Source organism: Plectropomus leopardus, chromosome 19 (assembly GCF_008729295.1).
Source record: "Plectropomus leopardus isolate mb chromosome 19, YSFRI_Pleo_2.0, whole genome shotgun sequence".
NCBI classification, from domain to species: Eukaryota; Metazoa; Chordata; class Actinopteri; order Perciformes; family Serranidae; genus Plectropomus; species Plectropomus leopardus.
The window spans coordinates 11,212,044-11,233,321 of NC_056481.1; the positions used below are offsets into that span (position 1 = coordinate 11,212,044).

The 21,278-nt window shown below is 38.7% G+C and overlaps 1 protein-coding gene across 2 annotated transcripts in view; it reads left to right on the forward strand.

Moving 5' to 3' along the window:
- LOC121959156 (calcium-activated potassium channel subunit alpha-1) overlaps positions 1-21,278 on the forward strand; it is a 111,445-nt gene that overhangs the window by 39,204 nt on the left and 50,963 nt on the right. For both annotated transcript variants that reach the window (XM_042508354.1, XM_042508355.1), the window contains exons 3-5: positions 10,737-10,798; positions 17,165-17,258; positions 18,315-18,426. In XM_042508354.1, coding sequence (XP_042364288.1) covers positions 10,737-10,798; positions 17,165-17,258; positions 18,315-18,426 — 268 coding nt within the window. The remainder of the gene's footprint in view (positions 1-10,736; positions 10,799-17,164; positions 17,259-18,314; positions 18,427-21,278) is intronic.

Genomic DNA, 21,278 nt, shown 5'->3' on the forward strand with positions numbered 1-21,278 from the left:
CCTTTAATATTTTCTTCAACAATGCACCTCCCTGTATGTGTAATGAGTAGTTTGTGTGTGTGTTGTAATCCCCTTTTGTAGGTTCAAGTTTAGGTTTAAGTTACTTTATTTGTACCTGTAGGTGATTCAGTCTGTTGTTTTTAGTACAAGCCATCCATTGACACAGTTTTAGACACCACAGAAAAGATACCGGATAAAACATGACAAAAAGACAAAAGTTTAAGTGATTACAGTGCCCCAGTGCTAATCAAAAGAGCAAATATGTGATAAATACAAATAAAAACACAAAACTAGATAATAAAACCTCAAAATAAAAACAATCTAAAAACCATGAATAAATAAATCATAGATACGGGCTCCACAATGATCTTGTGCAATTTTTCCACAGCTTGTTTACCAGCATGATGGCAGCTGGAACAAAGCTGTTTTTATGGCGCTTAGTTTTACACCTTGGGACAAATATCTTTATCCGGAGGGAAGAAGCTGAAACTCACTGTTGAATCTTAGTATCAAATGAATAATGCACCCATTAAATACCAGGAAAATACTGCACTGTCGCAGTTGCTTTTTGCTGCCTGAAAATAGCTACTGACCTGACCACGCCTCAATTTAAGACCTATATGCCCATGGGTGCACAGATGGGTGCAAGTTCTTACACAGCTTGGGTACAGGCTGGGAAAATAACAACTGCAATGGTCTGAAACTAGCAATGACAGTTGCACTGGGCTGCTAGGTGTGAGATAGAGCCCATTATCTTTTTTGATTTGTCGTTTTTGAACACTGCCAAAATGATGATTAAAAACGGCATATGAGACAGTAAAGGCATAAAGCCGAGGAGAAAAAAAAGATGTTAAGCAGTTTTGGCACTAAAGATGATTCTTGGTGCTATTAACTGGAAAGTTAAGAAAACAAAACATTAACTTAATGTCTCAATGCCATTTCTTGCCATTTCCCAGTTATGAGCCAACAACCTTGTGGTTCATCATGGTCACTCCTCTCCTACTGATAAGTCAAATGTCCTTGATTAACCAGTCAAGGGGATGGGGGAATATCTCTGGCAGGGTCACTGATCCTGCAGCTTATAGACTGAAACAATAAACCCATCCAGCTCTGTGTCCTTCAGCTTTATTTCAGTTGTGAATCACTCGATCGATAGAACAGCTCAGGCATGATCAGAATGACACATGTTGAGCTACTTTCTTACCACACACGTCTGGGGATTATGTAATATATATCATCCTTCTGCTGCTGTCATCTGTGACTACAGCCCATTATGCAATCTGATTGTTATCTTATCTGATGATGAGTAATGTGACACTTTTGTCCAAGCTGAAATTAAGTTTTTCGATTACCATCCAATGCTTTCATATATCTCAAAACGGTGCTGTGTATGAAGCTTCCTCTAATGATAAAACTAATGAAGACAGCCCACTTCAGCCTCATGTCCCCATCATTCTTTTGTTAAAGTGCAAATTGAAACTTAAATGATGTTGGCATAAATCAAAAGTTGCATGTCACTCATTTGAAAGTAATCATCTGCAAAACAAAATTCATTTTTTATTTACGATGGACAACACTTAATTGACATTTGCACTGAACACTTGAGGTGCATAGTGATTATTTTCCCTTGAGTTTGATCCCAATCACAATAGCAGCAACAGTTATCTTGCTTGATAGGACACGTCACAGCTGTCAATTACTTAATGTAACTTTTTTTGACCCCTTAGGAGCAGGGCCACAAGCTGAAGACACAATATTAATGTATTACTTCATGAAATTGCTACTTTTTGATATTTTGGTGGCAGACAACCCCACTAAATAGACAAGACTGTCTTTGTCCCAAAAAAAAAAAACAGCTGAAGACGTTGTCTGTGTATGCAATTTATTATGAGCTATATTTCCATTTTTGGTAGGCAGCAACCTTTAGTAGCAATAGTAATTATGACAACAGCAAAGGAGGAAGTCAGGGGATGTAGTATAAAGAGCCACAAAGTCTGCATAAGGAGGAGGTTGGGGTGGTCAAACAAACAGGTAAAACAAACTCATGTACTGTAGATACATGTGTACTTTTTTAAGTAGGTAATGTAACAAATCGATGGATGCATCACACTAAAGCAGAGAAAATAAGCATCTGCACACTGCATCTTTGCAAAAATATTTTTAATGAAACTTCTTGCTGCCTTTTTTATTGTTGAAAAACCCAATCACATACTTTTGGTGCATAACAGTGAGCGTTTAACAATGTTAGTGAAAGTCCGACCGTTTGTACTTGAGCCTGTCACTGGTACTCTCCAGTGGTCATATATATTGTTTTGGGAATAACTGGCAAACAACCTTTTCTGTCATAGAGGGATGAGGACAGTGGCTAGTCTAAAGTCGATCTATCTTTGCTAAGCTATCTTTGGATTCCAGGTCCACAAGAGGAAAAGTCTCTGAGGAAAATATTGAATTTTATAGTGCGTGAACAGATTTGTTTGTATTCATCACCAATGCTGAAAACCTAAAGTACCAAATAATTAAAATAGCCAACTGCAGAGTAGCCTCCTTGTGGTAAATCAAATCAATGGGCACTTATTTACACCTGTAAGTAATGTTGATATACTAATTTAGACTTCCACCACCTCTAATGTACAGTGAGTGAGCAAACTCTGGCAGATGGAGCTCAAAAATTGTCCAGATATACTACAAGCAACAAAACCATTCAGGTAGCCCAACAAGCACACCTAAGCAACAGCTTGCTGTTGCTCTGAAAACATAGAGGTGCATGAAGCTTTGCCAAAATAAAGCCAGGGTTTTTCTAACAAGCAACACGTCACTTAGCCTGAAACAATCTGATATTCGCTTGCCCACTCGTTAGTGTAGTGTCCATTTAGGAAGACGTCTTAATGGGCTGTGTTGCCTTCACTATTTATGAGGCTCAAATTATTTTACAGCTTCTGACAGATTTCTCTTTTGTTTTTTGGCAAGGAAAGGTCCCAGGCCCCTGGGTTAACTATTGATGCTGTTTTGAAATATTCTGGTTTTGACCTTTAAGCTGCGAATGTCTGTTTGTCCTTCCCGCCTGTGACCTTGTCAAACACACCCGAGTGACACAGAACAAAGAACAGCTGTGATTTGGATCATTTAATCATAATTTCTCGTTCAGGCAGATGAGGCTGGAGGCTGATTATAAAACACATGCTGGGTAGGTTATACTAAGATCATGCTTGAGGCTTCAGGAGCATCATCCAAGACTCCATTAGTATGCGTGTTGTGGTTTTGCCTGTCGCCACAAGCATGGGGCACATGGAGACACTGCCAGCGAACACAGGTCTGAGCTGAGTGGGAACACAGCTGTCTCATGAAGGCCCAATCTGTCAATATTTAACCATATAATTTACAAGTAGAGAGAGCTTATATTTGCATGTGTGTTTGAAAAGTTGCTGCGTTCATAAACAGAACTGAGGTTTATCTTAAACGGCATCAGGAATAAGTCGGCACAAGACATTTTTAATACATAAATGTTGATAAGTACAGTGCTGAGATTGTTCAAAATAGCCACAATTTTGATACACAAAAGGAGCCATTAGATAATTGTTTACCCTAATCAGCAAAGACCAATAATTTTGATTGACATCCATTTACTGAAATCTAGCAATATAATCAGGATTAGTATTTTAGCCATAAATGTGTTGTCCCATTTCAGGGCTGACAAATACTCTGCGTGTGCTTTAAGTGCTCCAAATAGAAAATTGAGGACCTTAAAGTATCAAAAGGTCATAATGAGGTCATTGGTCATCATCCATCACAGTGCTTGAGTAGCAAATACTGTGAATATGGAAACAGTAACAGTAGGTTGAGATTGTGGAGCTGAAGTTGCATCACAGATGTCCTGTCAGCTGCTCAGGAGCAGGAGTTCAGCACTAATGACAAACAGTAAATGTCTTCAGCGTTCATCTGCAGTCCGTGCTTGTCGGGGCTGCAGTCGATCACATTTACAGCTGTTGTCGTAAACGTGCTAATTTGCTGTTATCACCCTGGGCAAAGGATAAACTGTGCAGGAGAGCTGTAAACAAAGTCTGGTTAGTGAGGACAGTCATGATGACCAAGGTGTGTCTCACAATCCAAGGCTCATCACACATTTACAGCTGTTCTAACCCACACAGGCATCAAAACAAAATATGTGTAGTAAAATGATTTAGCTGTAAAGTTAAAGAGTGTGCTGATTTGTATCAGTACAGGGTGATTCATAGCCAGTCTAAAAAAATAATATAAAGAGCTAATAATTACAGTATTTAGTCTAGTGAGAATGTACAGATTTTACAAGGATGTCCTGTTGTTTTTCATGGAGGAAAACATGATTTTTGACTAGAAATTCTCGAGAAGTCACGATAATTACAGGAGGTAGGGAAAAAATGCATAATGGTGCATCAAAAGAGCATAGCCTAGGTTACCATCAAGGACGCAGGTTTCATTGAAGCAAGTGGGGGTATGGGGGTCTTCCTCTAGGACATTATGAGCCTCAAACAAATTTAGTAGGCAAGGGGAATTTTTTTGTTTGTTTGTTCTTTAGTTACTTTTTTATGGATAATGAACAATTAGCAATTTGTTTCTTCTACATTTGCTTTACATTTTACATTTTCTTAACTTGCAAATACACCTTTCTCAAAGTGCTCTGAATTGTTAGTTAACATTTCTGGATGCAAGTTACAAGTAAAATGGTGGGGACATGTTCCCCAGCATCCCCAGTAAATTACACTTATATTTGTGACCCGAACAAATGCATTTTCCTACCACAAAAAATGTCTCTATTAATTAAAACTGAGAATTTGGATCCGACTGCCACTTGCAACTTATTTTTAAGTTCTGAAAAAGAAATCTGAAGAAAAAAAATGGTTTTCCACTTCCACTTACTTGCATTTCATATGAAAGTCTGTAATCACACTTTTTAGCTTAAAGATGGCACATTAATTTATTTTTTTCTCCCCTATTGTGCTGTTCTGTATTTTTGTGTTTGGCATTATGTCCAAGATGCCTTATTAATCAATGTGGCATTTGAGGACAGACAGATGGGCTGGAATCACCAGGACAGTCCTCAGGTCATTTTATTTTGGAAAGCAGCTCTGTGTTCCTGGGGAAGCTGTTAGCGGTCAGACAGACTCCCATGACAGACATCAGGTCAGGGACTTCTGCTCCTGTGAACATTTAAGTTACACAGAGTTAGTGAGAGCTGCGTGAACTGGATGTGACCTGCAGGGAAAACAAGGGTTTACCTAAACAAAGATGACCACACACAGAAATCTCTGGCATCCCACCAATGAGAGCATTGACCCAGCAGTGACCGCACGCTTTAAGGGAACATGGAACAAACTGACCCCTGGTTCTTCTAAATCCTGTTTTAGATACTGTAGCAGCTCATATAGTAACACACCCTCCCTCTGCCGAATTTGGAAAACATGTTTCTATCGTCCCTGAATCTTAATGAGCCCTCATACGATATTCTTTTAATTGGACTACTGCTGTAGAGTTAAATTAACTTAATGCTCTTAACACAGTAAAAGCATCCTTGGCTCATTTGCTTCTATAAAATCCTCTGTCTCTTTCCCCAACTACAAAAGAAAAAAGCATATTCTGAAATATCAGTGATGGATGACACGACCTTGGACTTTGAGCTTGCTCCCCACAGTAAAAGAGATTTTTCTGGCCAAGCGAAGTTCCCGTTTCTTTGGCAGGTTATTCACGCTGCTTGATGGTGAGTCACACTCCAGGAAGAGTGGAGGAGCATGAGTGGGTTCTCTGTAGGTTGACTTCTGAATGCTTGAGACTCGCTGGTGCTCCCTGCAGAGCAGTGACATACTGTGCGTCATAGACAGGATCATTTCGTGGTGTTATAATCTGTTTAGAAAGTGGACCCGGAGGAATAACTATTCAACATTTCTGATTACCAATATGATAAATGCTTTTGCAAATTTTTCAAAATACTTTTAGCCATCTATTCTAAACATTTCACAGCTGAACTTTATTATTTAGAGAAAATAATTGTCTTGTTCTCTGGGGTTGTTTTTTCAGCCAGCCTCATTTTCTGAGTTTTTACTCTTTCTTGTTCTTAAATGTTGTAGATTTAAGATTTAAAGGGGCAACTCATTGCCAGAATCCAAAATATCTGTTTTCCCGCTTACCTGTAGAGCGATTTATCAGTCTAGACTGCTTTGTTGTGAGTTGACGAGTGTTGGAGATATTGGAGATATAGAGATGTCTGCCTTCTTTCCAGTGTAATGAAACTCGATGATACTCAGCTTGTGGTGCTCAGAGCGCAAAACAAAACAACAATTACTCTTTAAGTTTCATAAAAACACTTAGAGTAGTTTCCTTCATGACAGTGACCGATCTTTATTACATTTTTATTTGACATATTTTTCATTTTCTGTGATGTCCTTCTTATCTTGTAACTGGCAGCAGCATCAAATGAAGAGCATAAGCGTATGTTGTCAAAAAAGGATGCAAATTGGACCGAGTGTGTCTTGGCAGCCCTCGTGGTCCTCATGCAGCGGCCTCTCCTCCCTGTGAGTCTGAGCTCACTGTGCCTCCTTGTAGCTGAAGCCATCTGCCAGCAAATGGCTGAGGGTGGCTGAAGATACAGATGTGATGCATCATTATCCGCTGACTGAGATGAATGATGAATGCTGGCACCGTCTGCTGTCACCTCATTGACAAACCCCGGTCATGATTGGCCCCCCTCTTTGTTGCAGCGTGTGTGTTTTATTTACTGCCATCACTGAATCTCCTTCTGCCGGTAGCATTAGCATTTCTAGGGTTGCACCAACATTGTTCCCAGTTTCTAAACTGGGATGGTCAGAGGCATAAAGAGATTTCCTGGCTTTCAAAGAGGAAGGGTCGATTAAAAATGCATGTGGCTGCTTTTTGTCATTGCGGAGCCATCAGTGGTTGCTGGTTGACAATACAATTTCACATCATGGAAATGAATTAGGCTGAGCTCATTCATTATGGATGCTCATTGGTTTCTTGTTCAGCATGGCTATTGTGTCATTTCTAAATAGATGAAAGCCAGGTAGGGTCGCAGATAACCTGGTAGTGTATTTCAGGATGTAAAACATTTGTTCTGCTGTCTGGCAGAAACCTTTCTGGTCGTAACTGTGTCTCTCCGGGTCGAGCCCTCCTCTGCATTAACACTGACTTTTACAAGGGAAAATTAGGACATGCATGCAAAAGTGTTAATGAGATGCTGTGCTTTTTGAGTATTAAATATCAGTTATTAATGCACAATTAAAGAATAAGGTGTATTCTAACAAGGCCTGGGATGATAAGCTTATCCCCTGAATTTATTCCCTCATTTCCTCATGATCGATATGTATTGCTTTTTTTTCTCTCTCTCCCTTTTTTTTTAAAGTATTGCAATTCGATAATGATTTATTACTAGAGTTGTACCCGACTCAGATATATGTTGAATTGCATATGGCTATTCAATACGATTATTCTATTATTCCATTTAAGTTTTAAAGTTTAAACAAGGTTCATGAGACCTTTAGTGTGACAGCTGCACTCAGATCTATAAAATTAAGTTTCTTCATTTAACTTTTAAGTAGAAGAGAGAAGATAATGTTATCTCGAGGCCTTAAGCTGCAAAGTCTCTCCTCCTCTGTGCCGCTGCATCATGTCCGCAACTGCTTATACCAAAGACTAGTGTAAAAGTAAACAGCGCTTACACTGCAGCAAAATCTGGGGATGAGAATGTCCCCAGAAGTACACAGCACAACACATTAACTACCAAAAAAAAACCCAATAAGATGAGAAAGGCCTGCCGAACTTGAAGAAATCTCAGTTGACTAAGGGGTCAACTGATGATTTGAATCTCTGACTTTCAACGGGCAGGCTTATTTATTACTTATTGTGTTTTTTTTGTTTTTTTAAAGACCACGGGAAAAAGTTGAATCATATCCAGAGAATGTATATAATGAAGGGTATTTCCAAAAGCAGTTCCATAACATTTTAGTCAGTCTTTCTGACTTGTATTTCAGCAGCATCATATACTGCATAGAAAAGATTGTTCACTGCTGCCTTTGACTAAAAGGCTTTTTACTTTTTAAATTTTATATTTTACTTCGAAACTCTGCACTGCAACTCTTATTTCAATATATGTGTTTTTATATTTTTGGGTTTTTTCTGTTGTTTCCCACTTGCTGTTTTTAATCACCTTTTACATGCTTCTTTCATAATGTTTTAAATGTGTTTCCTTTCCCCCTGTTGTTGTATTTCAATGTTCTGTGTGAAGCACCTTGAATTGCCTTGTTGCTGAAACGTGCTATACAAATAAACTTGCCTTGCCTTGCCTTATTTTTAACAACTGTATTCCTCTAAAGCCCTTGCTCTGTATGAGGTTTTATATTAAATAAACATAACTTACTAATATGTTCACGCACAAAAGAATGAATTTTTTTAAAAAAAACCTTTTTAATGTAAATTGCTCGTGGCAGCAGCCACAATATGAAGGATATGAGATATAAGGATATGAAATCATGTTATTCATAGATTACCACAATAAAAGCGGCAACTTTCTCTCCACCTTCTCAGTTGAATTGAACCAGGGTTAAATGTTAATGGGGATTTTTTTTCTAGTCGACCAAATGCCTAAAAGTCTTTTTTTCTTGCCCTCATACAGACTGTTTTATTTATTAGTGACTAACAAGTTTCGCCCACATTGTCTGATGCCACACAACTGAACTCCTGTATGCAGGATAATTAAAAAGCGGGCTTCAGTTTCAACTCAGCTGCCTGATCACGACTGTGTATGTGCAACTCTCAACAGAGAAGTGATTTATTTAATTCTTTTTTAACAACTCACCTAATTGGACAAGTGAATTGCTCTGTTTACTTTCCCGATGTGGTATTTTACTTGCCTGGGGCAGTTGGGCAGTCCTTACTGTTGAGCCCTGTGTATCGATTCAGGCTTTAAAAATTCAATTAAAAACTATAAAAAATAAAATAAATCGAACTACTTTAGTGATCTGTTTTTTCCCCTCAGCCCATCCCAAACAGCTGCAAACATGTTGCATTGCAAAAATATGAGATGATTAACCTCATGAAGTTTGTGACGGTTTAGTTGCTCTGTAGCCTACTTTGTAATAACTTTGCTCTAGTTAGATAACAGAGATTTTTGTCGCCTGCCCTCCATTTCTGATCATCTTCCACCTTTTTCTCTCGTTAAACAAACACAACATGACAGCAGTCAGTTTTAGTGAGTGATTCTGAGTGACAGTGGCGCTGTGTCGGGGGACAGCACAGGTTGGTTCCCCACAGGTAACACTGATCATCACCTCAGGCTCTGTTTGACCCCTAAATATCTAGATGTTGATTTATCCTTCCCATTTAATTGTCTGTATTTACAGTTTAGTCTCATTTCCTGTGGTATTCGTTTCAAGTTTCACTGGAGCTCTATCAGTGTCAGAGCTGTCACCTGACGACTCTTTCCTTTGTTTGCTAACACCTCCCGATCTCATGTTTATTACCCTGCAACCTGCCTCCCAGTCCGCTCTGAACATCTCTCAGCTCACTCGAGGCTCCGGTTTATTCAGCAGCGTCTCCCCCTGCAGAAAGGCAGAGTGACAGAGTCAAAGCAATGCCCCGTTTTTATTATTGTGCTGCTCCGCTGTGGCCACCGAAAGCTTCGGGCTCAGCTGCAGCCTTCCTTGTTTGTGTCTGTGAAAGCTGAAGCCTTTTCTGTCACCTCGCCCACTCTTCCGCTGCCTATTTACATGATGAGCCGAGCTCCTGTGTGTTTATTTACACTGTCGCATATACAGTAACTGATAAGTCTGTTTGTGACACTGCTGTTCCAAACTGTGACTCTTTCTTTTTGGTTTATATAACACAATTATAACAGGCTGACGAGATGTATCAAGGTCTGCCGATGCTCATTAATAGGCATTAAACACTTGCTACACACCTGGAAACGCATTTCTCCTCTATTCATTACATTTGTGTATTTGTCCACATATAATTTAACAGTTCAGCTTCAGAGAACATAAGCTGTAGAGTGAAACATATAGAGCTTCAACAGATTATTTTTTTTTTTAAATCTGAATTAAAGAATGAATTGCTTAGTTTATAAAATGCCTGAAAACAATGAAAAATGTCTTGTTATGTTAGCCTGCTAGCTGAGGAATTCAAATTTAAACAAAGCAGGAAAAAAAATGGAATTCTTAAGATTTTTTATATTAAAATAAAGATGCTTACTCGATTAATAAAATTATTAAATTAAAAAGATTAATTTTAAATGTTTTAAATGTTTTAAAACGTCCCAGACTTCCTATTTTCATCTTATATTCTGTGTCTGTCAGTGTATTTTTTCAGTTCTTACTTAAACTGTAATTTGCTAATATTTTCTTTACTTCACCCTGATCCATTTATTTTTCTGGTCTTAAATCACTTTGTAACCTGGTTTTGAATAACACACTTTAAAAAGTATTTCCTAAAAAAAGCTTTTTAAAACAGATAGTTTTTGGAGTTTGTTCTTTGTAAACTCTTCCACATCACTTTAAATATTAGAATAAATTAACTAAACAGGTCGAATGCATTAAGCTGGTGTCCTCCTTTTCCCATTTCCTGTACTGGAGTTCAAAGCATCCAAAGATTAAACATCTACTGTCTGAACTAGTTTTTTTTTAAAATATATTTTGGATAATTTAGCAGTGTCATAACAATTTGATTAAAATGTTCCTTTTTTCCTCTTTTTTTCTCAGGTGGTGCTCGTGTTTGCTCTCAGCATCGGAGCCCTTGTTATATACTTCATAGATTCTTCTGAGTAAGTATTATATTTATATTAAAGGGACCTTATCGTGCCTGTTCCTTATTTTCTGTCATATATGTAAAGTTTAAATGTCAGATGTTCATATTAAACATGGCCAAAGTTTCACATAATGAGTAACATAAGTAACATATGTAAAAATGAGCCCTGTGAGCAAAAACCTCAGGCTTCAGACTGTTCTGAATACTGTTCCCAATGTCTTTTTCTACTTTTGAGACAAGCTGACATCAACCTGTAATGAATTTCTTTACATGGTCATCTGCTCCAGGCACACTACTGCAAATGTTTACCTTTTATATATATTGCTACATGTAGCAGCATGCTAACATCATGAAACCTGTAATCTTGGTTGCTATTGTTGCAATGTCTCCCTGATTTCAGAGTATATTTCTGCTGGAACATTTCCAGTTGTGAGGATTTTGGGTTTCAAAGCTTTCAGTGGAGTTTTTTTTTTCAGGGTAGAAAGTGCCACTTTACTCCATTACAGTTATTCACTGGCTGCAGTGATGGTGCAGAGACACTGAGATACAGAAAACCTGGAAACAGGGCAGACGGGGGCAGACACAGGACACATGCCCCCCTTGATATTTGGAACTTGTGCATTCGTCTCCCCCAATAAAATCAAGAAAATAGCATAGGACTTTTATTTTGACAAAATTAATTACATTTACATCATAAATTTGATGCAGAAAAGGCAAAAACCGGTGCATGAATTTTCACCAGAATGGAAGAAAGTTAAGTGTTTGATGCTAAAAACTTTATGGCGGAGGATCCTTAAACCTTCCCATTTTATATTTACCCCCTCACCCCAGCTGAAACAAAATTTATGCCCTTGCTTACACGTGTTGTTGCCAGAAGTAAAAAGCTAACGTTAGACTATAAACAAACTACACCACAGTCGCATGAGTTAACATAGCAATACAGCCGTGTTTGGTGTGATGATGTTCTGCAGTCTCATTTAACCACTTGTTAGTAACCTATTTTAACCCATGTAAAAGCTTCAAAATGTACGTATTTACCTTTGTATTTAATGTCCTAGAACAAAAGGCGAAAACCTCTTAAGCTTGTGTCAACCTCTGACCTTGTTTCAGGCATCTAAGCCGAAGTGCAAAATTGCTTACTCATTTCCACATTGCAGGACTGATTCCTGCAGCGCTCTGTTATGCTATGTGGTCATTTAAAATCCTGCTGTTTAAATGATGTTGCTTCAGTTTTAAAAATTGAATGAAACAAAGTGTATATTTTTCAGACATTTATGATTTAGATCAGTGTCAGAGACCTCAGCCATTAACTGGGTCCTCATAAATCCTCCTATAATGCACATACTGTAGTTCCAGACTTAATTACATTGAGTGCTTCGTGCTCTGTATATGGTGTTTGAGAGCACATACTTGCTGGCTGTTTATATCCAATCTGCTTTCAGGTAAATGGCTGTGAGCTTACCGGTGAGCTCTGCTAACAAACAGCCCGTGCTCACAGATGAAATTTGCTTAATCTCTGTAATGAAGGGATCAGACTCTCAAAAAGGCAGGAAGGACCCAAGTTCCTGTTGAAAACCAATCACCGTCGCTCATCGAACTGGAGGAAGCGGAAGAGCCTTTTAGCTCCATGTGTGACAGTGTGCTGTTACAGCAGCCTGGTGGTGTTTGGACAGGATGTGCCATTAAGAAGTAGAACAAAATACACCAGGATAAAAGCTTTTATCAAGCCCCAGAGGGAGTCTCCGCTCCGCTGGGAGTAATGTTAAAGCAGACAGTAGAAAATGGGCTGTAAACTTGCGTAATTTGGCTCAGGATCCTGGAGGCAGGCATTCAGGTTATTTGTTATTTCATAAGACGGCATACAGCTGAGGGCTTGGCTTGCTCTGATGTGGTTTGTGGGCATGATCTCATTTCATTAACTGGACAAGCTCAGGTAGAGTTACATCCTCACCAATGCCATCTGTGGCTTCCTGTTCTCAGAACTTGTTTGTAGTGACGCCTGATACCTTTTCACCTGATGAAGGATGACCTACAACCTCTGTCTTTAACCTTTTCACGCTTAAGAAAGGGCATTGTTAGATACACAATGAGGTATGATGCCGCAGCACCTGTTCGATAACTTATATTCATATTCATCTACAAGGCTCTTTGTCCCACTTTTTATTCAGTCTTGTCCAGGTCTTTCTATTATTCACACAGTATTTTTTCACGACCTGTCAGTCCAACAAGCCTAGTACTTAAAGCCAAAGAGCAGCCAGTTAGCTGCTCTCTTGCGTGCTTCTAAGTGGCAGCAGACTGTAACAGATACAGCCCTTCCTGTAATTAGTCCTGCGGGGCTGCTGAGGCTGTCTTATGACGGACAGACTGACCTGGCTGGAAGCGACACAGAGAGAGACGTCAACGCAGCAAGACCCACTTAGATTCATAGAGAGCTCAAGATATGAGCTGCACAGAGAGGAAAAAGCCAGTTAGGTCTCACAGGGAGTTTTACTTCTTAAAGTGGTGTCTTACTTTGCATCCATGTAGCATTTCATTTGTAAGACAAACTGTTCTTTGTTTCTTGAATGTTAAAGTAAAACTGAGTGTCATACCTTAACATTAAGTGCCGAACAAATTGAATATTTAAAGCAGATGGAGTAGAAAAACACCACAACAAGCTGACAAACCAACATTATTATTAAGGTCTCAAAGTTAGCTAGACAGATCCAGTATCACCATATGTAGTGTTTTTCTGACAAGCTCATGCTCTTTGGTTGTTTTTGTCCACCTGGTGTCCAAAAGTAATGTAACTTTTGAGCTCTGTTTTAGTCTCCACCAATCTCTGAAAAAAATTTCTGTCTCTTTTAGCTGCTCAGTGTTACACTTTATTCCTTAACTAGCCACTCACTATGTTGGTCTAAGATTTGGTGCTGGGCAGGGAGCTTGCATCAACATTTTTCCACTCCCAAATTGTCAAGAAGAGATGCTTGGTCCGTGGCCCTACCTTTCAAAAGTGACACTCTTCGTACCTCTCCTGCAACAAAAGCCCACTGTGTCAGTTTACACTTGCTACATGCAATATCTTTTCAAATTAGACCTCTGTTTTCAAAGGAAATACATATTTTCTGCTTGTTAAATTCTTACAGTCTCAAAATAATCGCAAAATGTAGTTGAAAAACTTTAGGTTGACATATGTCACGTGACACGTCAGTAGTGTAGCATGCCTCACATACTAGCACACTGTGTTATTAAAATAAGTTGATGGACATATGGCTTCCCAGAGTACATGAACAGCGTGCTCCTGGGTGAAAGCTCTGAGGTTGTTTGATCTAGTCACTTCCTCTCAACCACCCCCCCATAAGGACTTCCTCTCTCTTTATACTGGTAGTTACTTGGAGCATGAACAAATGTAGTCGCCTGATACGTTTCATGCTAAACAGTGTCCAGGTGCATCCGTTTCTGTAACAGAGGGCTACTGACCAAGTGTTGATTTTTAACGAGTTTGGAGTGTTGGGATGTTTTGGGGTTTTTTTTCCTTGCTGAAAACAGATTTCTGATGCATTTGGAAATGGTTTAAACAGCACTAAGCTTAAAAAGCAATGTTATTGTACGTTTTGGGGCTGTAAACCATAACCATGAACTAAAAGAGGCCAACTCTGTAGAACTGCAGTTAGATTATTAGTTAATTGTTAATGAAAAGAAATTGAATGATTGTAAATGGAACTGTAGAAAATTCTTGCACGAGTCTTGTATTAACTCATTAATGCCTTTGGGTTTAAGAAGTCTGACCCAATGAAAATAATGATTTTGTTGAAAAAAACTTGCTTATATTCCTCAAACTAAGGTTTTTTTTTTTTTAAAACCTGTTTAAAGTTAACTGCGTAACCTTTTACCCTCAGTGGATTCAGCTTTTGTCAACCATTAGGTTTGTAACCAGCAGCGCCATCAGACAACATTAAGGTCTCCAACATGTGAGCTGGTCTGTCGTGTTTAATGTGAATTGAATGAGGGATAGAGAGAGACATCAGAGCGACTGTGGGCAGGGACAGTTTGTGATCCATAACAGTCCTCCTCCAAACCAGGTCTACTTGAACTCAATTACTCAGCACCGCAGGTCTGCCTCCACACTGTATGGTCTGTCACCCTGCTATGACAGGGATTTGCCGGGCTGATGTGTCATTAGAGTGAATCAGGGCAGAACTATCCAACGTGTTAGGGCTATTCTTAGAGATGGCTTAGAGAAGACTGGTTGACAATTGAGTGCAACAGATAAGTTAAAGTTACCAGGTTTTGGTTGAATTAAAGAGAAGAAAACAAATATACAAAACTTAAGTGCTAAGAAGCATGCATCAGAAAGAGGAAAACATAAAGTAGAGAAAAAAAAGAACAAACAGTTGTCTTCACATCATCAGATAACTGTGTGCATCAGTTGTTTTGTAAAATACAAAAAAGGCAAGACTGTGATTTTCACCCATAAATTTGCTCTTTCTCTGCATTAACAGGTTGTGCATTGTTTTGCCTTAAATGTTCAAAAGTTAATTACAACATTTAATTTTCTTGCGATCATAATGGCCTCAGGATAAACATCCAGAGGATTTGCACACAATATTAAGAGGGACTTCTTTACTCATTCTCTGACCAATTCATTTCAGCACCTTTTATAGAAAAAAGCACCCAAATGCAGTGCAACAACAAGTTTACACTTGATGGTTAAAAAAGTGCAGCCTAGCTCGAGCAATATACCATCTGCTGATAAGGATTTTTATAAATACTGCCTCCATTTAATTCAGGATGAGACGCGACGATTGTTTGACGCTGATGAAGATATGTGTCCTTCTCATCTCATCCGTGACCTCCTGATCGTAAAGTGTCAGTGCTGTGCATCAGATCGGTTCAGAATAATCCCTGTGGTATTGTACGGTTACCTCATTCCAACTCCAGGAGGACAGTGTTTTATCAAAGGGAGTTTATGAGATTTTTTTTTTATTTTACATAACAAAAGCAATTTGCTTTAATCCGAGTGGTATTAAACAGCACAGGGGAGATTGTTACTGTTGAGTGATGTGGTCTGCATCAGTGGAGCTCGTGAATGTGAATGTAGGGATCCTGCAGGGAGGAGACTAACAAACAGGCATGAAAACAAACTAACTTAATGTATGAGAGGGACCTGCTTGGCACTAACATGCTGCAAGAGACTTGATTCACAATAACCTTTGCTTTAATGAAGTGGCTCCCAACCTTTTCATCTTGTTAAAACGAAGCAATATCTGTTTGCTGCTCTTCATCAACGGTCGCATATGTCTATGAATATTGAAGACATAACCAAAGAGTAATTTTTCTGATTTATTTGTTTAGTGGCTGTGAATTAATGATGCACAATTGCAATTTAACATAACATTGCAGCCTGTTTTGCTGCTGCCCAATTTCAAGGTTGAAAAATACCAAAGTTACCCTTTGAAAGATGAACCAAATAGCAAAATTGTTTTACATTAATTTTCTGGCAAACAGCTAATTGATCATTGACTTATTGTTTCATCACTAATACAAATAACCATCATATAAATGTTCTGTTATATTTGTATTCATTACACTCAACTATTCATTCAAATGATGTCTTAATCAAACATATATTCCACATTGCAGTTGTGCACTTATTAACTGTCTTTCTCCACCGCCTTGTTAAACTTTGAATGTCTGGGGTTTTCATTTTAGGAGTGAACAACATTTTGAGAGGAAATCTTTTAACTTCCAGGTCATCATTTTTATTACACAGTCCTACTAATCTATTACAGTCACATTCACTTGGTTAATCATTTCTCTTTATTTGAATTCTTAGTGCCAGATACGAGCTTTTTGAGGGTGAGACTTCACTGCATTGCTAGCATTTGCTATGGCTGCCTGATTTCATAAAAGAAGATATGAACCCTGCATGCATTTTTAACCCTTAAACTACTGCCTTGGCTCTGCATTTCCATCATGTTTTGACTCAATTATTTACCTGAAATGTTGTCCATGAGATCGGAAATGCAGGCCTGAAAGGAAAACGGCACCATTTTCATTATGCGATCTTGCACCTGGAATATGACAGATTGTTTCGCAGTTATTTAAGGGTTAATCAGGTATCTTGACAAGTTATTGCTTGTGTGACAATTAATGCATGTCCTTTCTCAACAGAAAACCCATTGGAAAATACCAACTATTGCACTTTTGTCAACACTTAAGTTCCTCTTCTTTTGGAAATCTTAAAAATGGAAAAAGGAAAAGAAGAATGCATCTTTTATGCTTTTTTTTTAATACTGTTGATATACGTGCATTTTACCAACCCTTTCCTCACATGACCAGCAATATTTGTAAGACATAACATAACAAAACATAACATACTTTGTTTTTCTCTCTCTAATAGTCCGATCGAGTCCTGCCAGAACTTCTACAAAGACTTCACGTTGCAGATCGACATGGCATTCAACGTGTTCTTCCTGCTGTACTTCGGCCTCCGTGTAAGTAAAACTGAACTGTTGCCAATATTTTAAAGGTTCAGTGTGTAGACTTTAGGGGGATGTATTGGCAGAAATGGAATAATATAGTAAGTATGTTTTCTTCAGTGTATAACCAACTGAAGATAACAATTGTTTAGTTTTTGTTACATTAGAATGAGCAGTTTATCTCTACATAGGGAGTGGGTCCTCGTCCATTTAGCCCGCTATGTTGCAACGCCATGTTTCTACAGTGGGCCAGAAAGGATAAACCAAACACTGGCTCTAGATAAAGCCGTTTGCGTTTTTTTTTACGTCAGCCACTATAGTTAGGAGGCTATTTATTAGAAGACCATTATATGCGAAATGCTTTTCTCAGTGTTTTTACCGGTTTAAACGGCCGGGTCCATTTGTTTTTGGAGAGTAAGAGACTCCCAGTAAGAACCTCTTAAACCTCTGGATCTTAAGTTATCATGGAAACTAGGTGAACACACATTAGCAGGTGCTAGACAAGTGGCCAGACGGCGACATATGAAAAAGCGTCACGGAAACACTGCTTTATTTTTTTTACTGGTTTTAATCACCTGGTCCGTTTGTTTTAGAGAGGAAGAGATTTCTGCAGATAATTTGGCTTTTGGTAAAAATCTCCTGAACATAGAACTTTGAAGGAATATTAACCTGGAGAAGTTTCAGCCGGTGGCAGTCTGCTACGTGGTCAATCAAGACAGAAAAAATATACATGTACAGTACAGTATCATGGGGCTTTGTCGTTGTGGCTCTCTGACATGGACACGTGCAGTTTGTAAACTGTATTCGCTGATGAAACACAGCAGCACACAACCCCAGGGATGGTTGATGATGCTGAAGGCTTACATTATGCCGCTGGGATCGCCTGGTGCCGCTGAACCGCGAGTGGCATACCATTAGCCACTTTTCGATCTCTGCGTCACTCCACCACAAGACAGTACTAAATCCCCTAAAGACATACACACTGTTTCTTTAAAAGATGTCATTTATTTCCAGTCTTATGCGTATGCCTAAACACAGTGAATCTTATCTCTAATCCTTAATTCCCACCAGTTCATTGCTGCCAATGACAAGCTGTGGTTCTGGTTGGAGGTGAACTCGGTGGTGGACTTCTTCACGGTTCCTCCGGTGTTTGTGTCGGTGTACCTGAATAGGAGCTGGCTCGGTAAGGATGCTCACATTGCTCACACAGGCTGTTAAACAGGCCGTGCCTTGTACAGTGAATCTTTGGGCTTGTACTTCCCAGGAGCTTGTGCTGCCACCCAGTGGATTTGATAGATCCAACTGTTGTCAGTGAACGCACCAGATAATCTCAGCACGTCTCTAAAGCTGCAAAAAGAGCACTTCTCAGTATTTTGTGGTCTGTAATGTGGGCACACCTGCAAAATTGGCCATACAAGTTTGATAATTTTGTCATGAAATGAACTTTTGCATGACTTGCATGAAAAGTTCGAATGATCCTCAGTATTGCTGTGGAAATACTGCATCGAATTAAAACCTCTGCTACAGCACAGCATGAAAACCAAGAAGCATGGTGACTCAAAAGCTTTCTGAGCTTCACTCGTCAAACTAATGCTTGTTTGCGTGACAACACTATCAAACATTTTATGGCTCTCATCTGGTGTGCCATTTAAACTTGCATCTATGCAAGTCGATTTAAATGGAAATGTAATCCATGCCTTTGGCCATGTGTTTTGGGCAGCAGGCTTTGTGCTGCAGGTGTCATTCGCACGCCCTTCACCTCTCCTGCAGAACTCTCCAGCACATCTGCAATAACACACGAATCAAATCATGTTGTTATTGGAAAGTACATGAATGGATAAAATGAGGTAATAGGCTTTGTTTGTCGCTCGAGCGCTAGAATAGAAGTCAATCTGCTAAATGTGTGAAGCTCATCACTCAGAGAGGTCTGTGAGGAATTACAGGATTAAGACGGATGTTTTTATTTTGCTGCGTTACAGGTTTTTATGGTTGCTTTTTGTTCTCCTGTCAGCTGAGGAATAAACCTGCCGCGCGGTCAACCCCAGCAGTGAAACTTTAGAGTCAATATGACAGCTTGATAGGTACAGTTGCATAACGTGCCTGTGTGTTTTCTCTGGGCTGATGTTCTGTGACTTCTAGTGTGAAAACAGTAAAAGTAAAACAAGCTAGTGCTGGTTGCTGGTGCCATCTAGTGGACATGAGAGAGTATGCCTGTGTGTGATTTGGGGAGCAGTTTTCATGTCTTTGTTAGCTGAATTATAAAAAAAACAAATTGGTTTGTTGGCAACAATACCTTTTCTTATGGTCATTTTTTGCTCATTTTTTTCTCTACTTGCTATTTGCTGCTTTAATTTTCTTTCTGATACAGCCCGTCCTTCACTTTTCTACATAGATACATGCAGTTGTTTGAAAGAAAAAAAAAACAACGAAAAACAGATTAATCCCTCAGACCCCTCCTCTCATGCAGAGCATCTGTTAGGTCTGTGTGGTTGGAAGGATTGTTAAAACTGAGCCTGACACTGAACAAAATATATGGATAATACAGTTTAAATTAAACTGAACTGGGGCTGCACGATACACACACAAATAAAAAAAAGAAATGAAATCTTATTGGGATTATTTTGATAGACACTGCAGTATGAGTCCTGATTTTAGTGGAAATGGGAATTTTTGAATTTTATTTTCACTGAAAAAAAAAACCCAGCTTGATTTTTGCTGGGGTCTGTCCTAAAAAAGCCTAAACAGGTCCTAAACATGTTTCCTGTACATCTGAAGATATGATTTGTAGGTCAGGGCATCTCTGTAGCATCACAGTTTTTAAAAAAAAAGTGTGGTGACACGTTTTACCCTTATCAAACAAAAACCTGCTGCTCCTCCTGTTATTTGGGATATGCACTTGGCCATATTGCGATTCCAATACTATTTTGATTAATTTTACATCCCTATTCAAAACAAGAACTCTATTTTACAGCTACATTTTATTTTGTGTTTCAGTGATGTTATGAGTTAAAAGATGGTAATGTAAGATTTTAAACCGATCAAATTAGAGTTGAGAGAGGAGTTGTAATTTGCCAGGAAGAGTAGCATTCAGATGCATATTGTTTTTGTTTTTTTTTGCTGACATAGATATGACAGCCAAAGCACCAAGAAGATTTTTCAGACAGACATTGACATGATACTGACTTATTCTTACCTCTAAATTATTGATATTACAGACAACATTCTATTTTGTGGAAACCTACTTTGCTCTTGAGGTTGTAACCTGTGACATTTAGAAGAAAATGTGAGTGTTAGTTTTAACGCTGATTGTTTTGGCTGCATTTTCCAGAATTCCCAAGTCAAGCAGTGTGAACATTACTGTGATTCTGTTGTTACTGTGACCATCCTGTTGTTGGTGTTTGCGTAGGTGTTGCTCTTTGTGTTTGCTCCGCCATTTATGCACGCTGAGCAGTTCTTTTTTTTGTTTTTCACAAAAACCAAAATGCTGCACTTCCTGCCAGACTTTGAACAGCAAATACAAAAAGCATTCATGCACATAGTTGACTGTATACAGGTTTGAATTATTTTGTGTTGTATCTAAATTTGCATCTAGATATACTACTAACATATTTTTGCTAAGGCATTAAAAATATACATTTGGTGCAGTTTTCAGATGTAATTCCTGTGGAAAGAATTCTCTGTTAATCTCAGTCAATATGGTCAGATGGCAGTTGGTCGTGGAGGATTAGTGACTGATTTACTGTTTAGTTAAACAGGTGATGAGGTCATAAACAGCTCAGCAGCATCTGTTCGCAGCTGTCCAGCTCTGTCTTCACATTAAAACTCCATATTTCATATAGTGCTCCTGTCTCAACCATAGACTGTTTATAAAGACTTTATATTCAGTCTATGGACTGAATATTTTGACACAAATTCACACAGTATGAGCTCATATTCTCTCATACTAACATTGATGCATGTGGGTGTGAGCATGACACACGTTTTGGATGTTTTTTAGAAAATGCCTTTTTGCAGATACATAATGCAGTGGTTGAC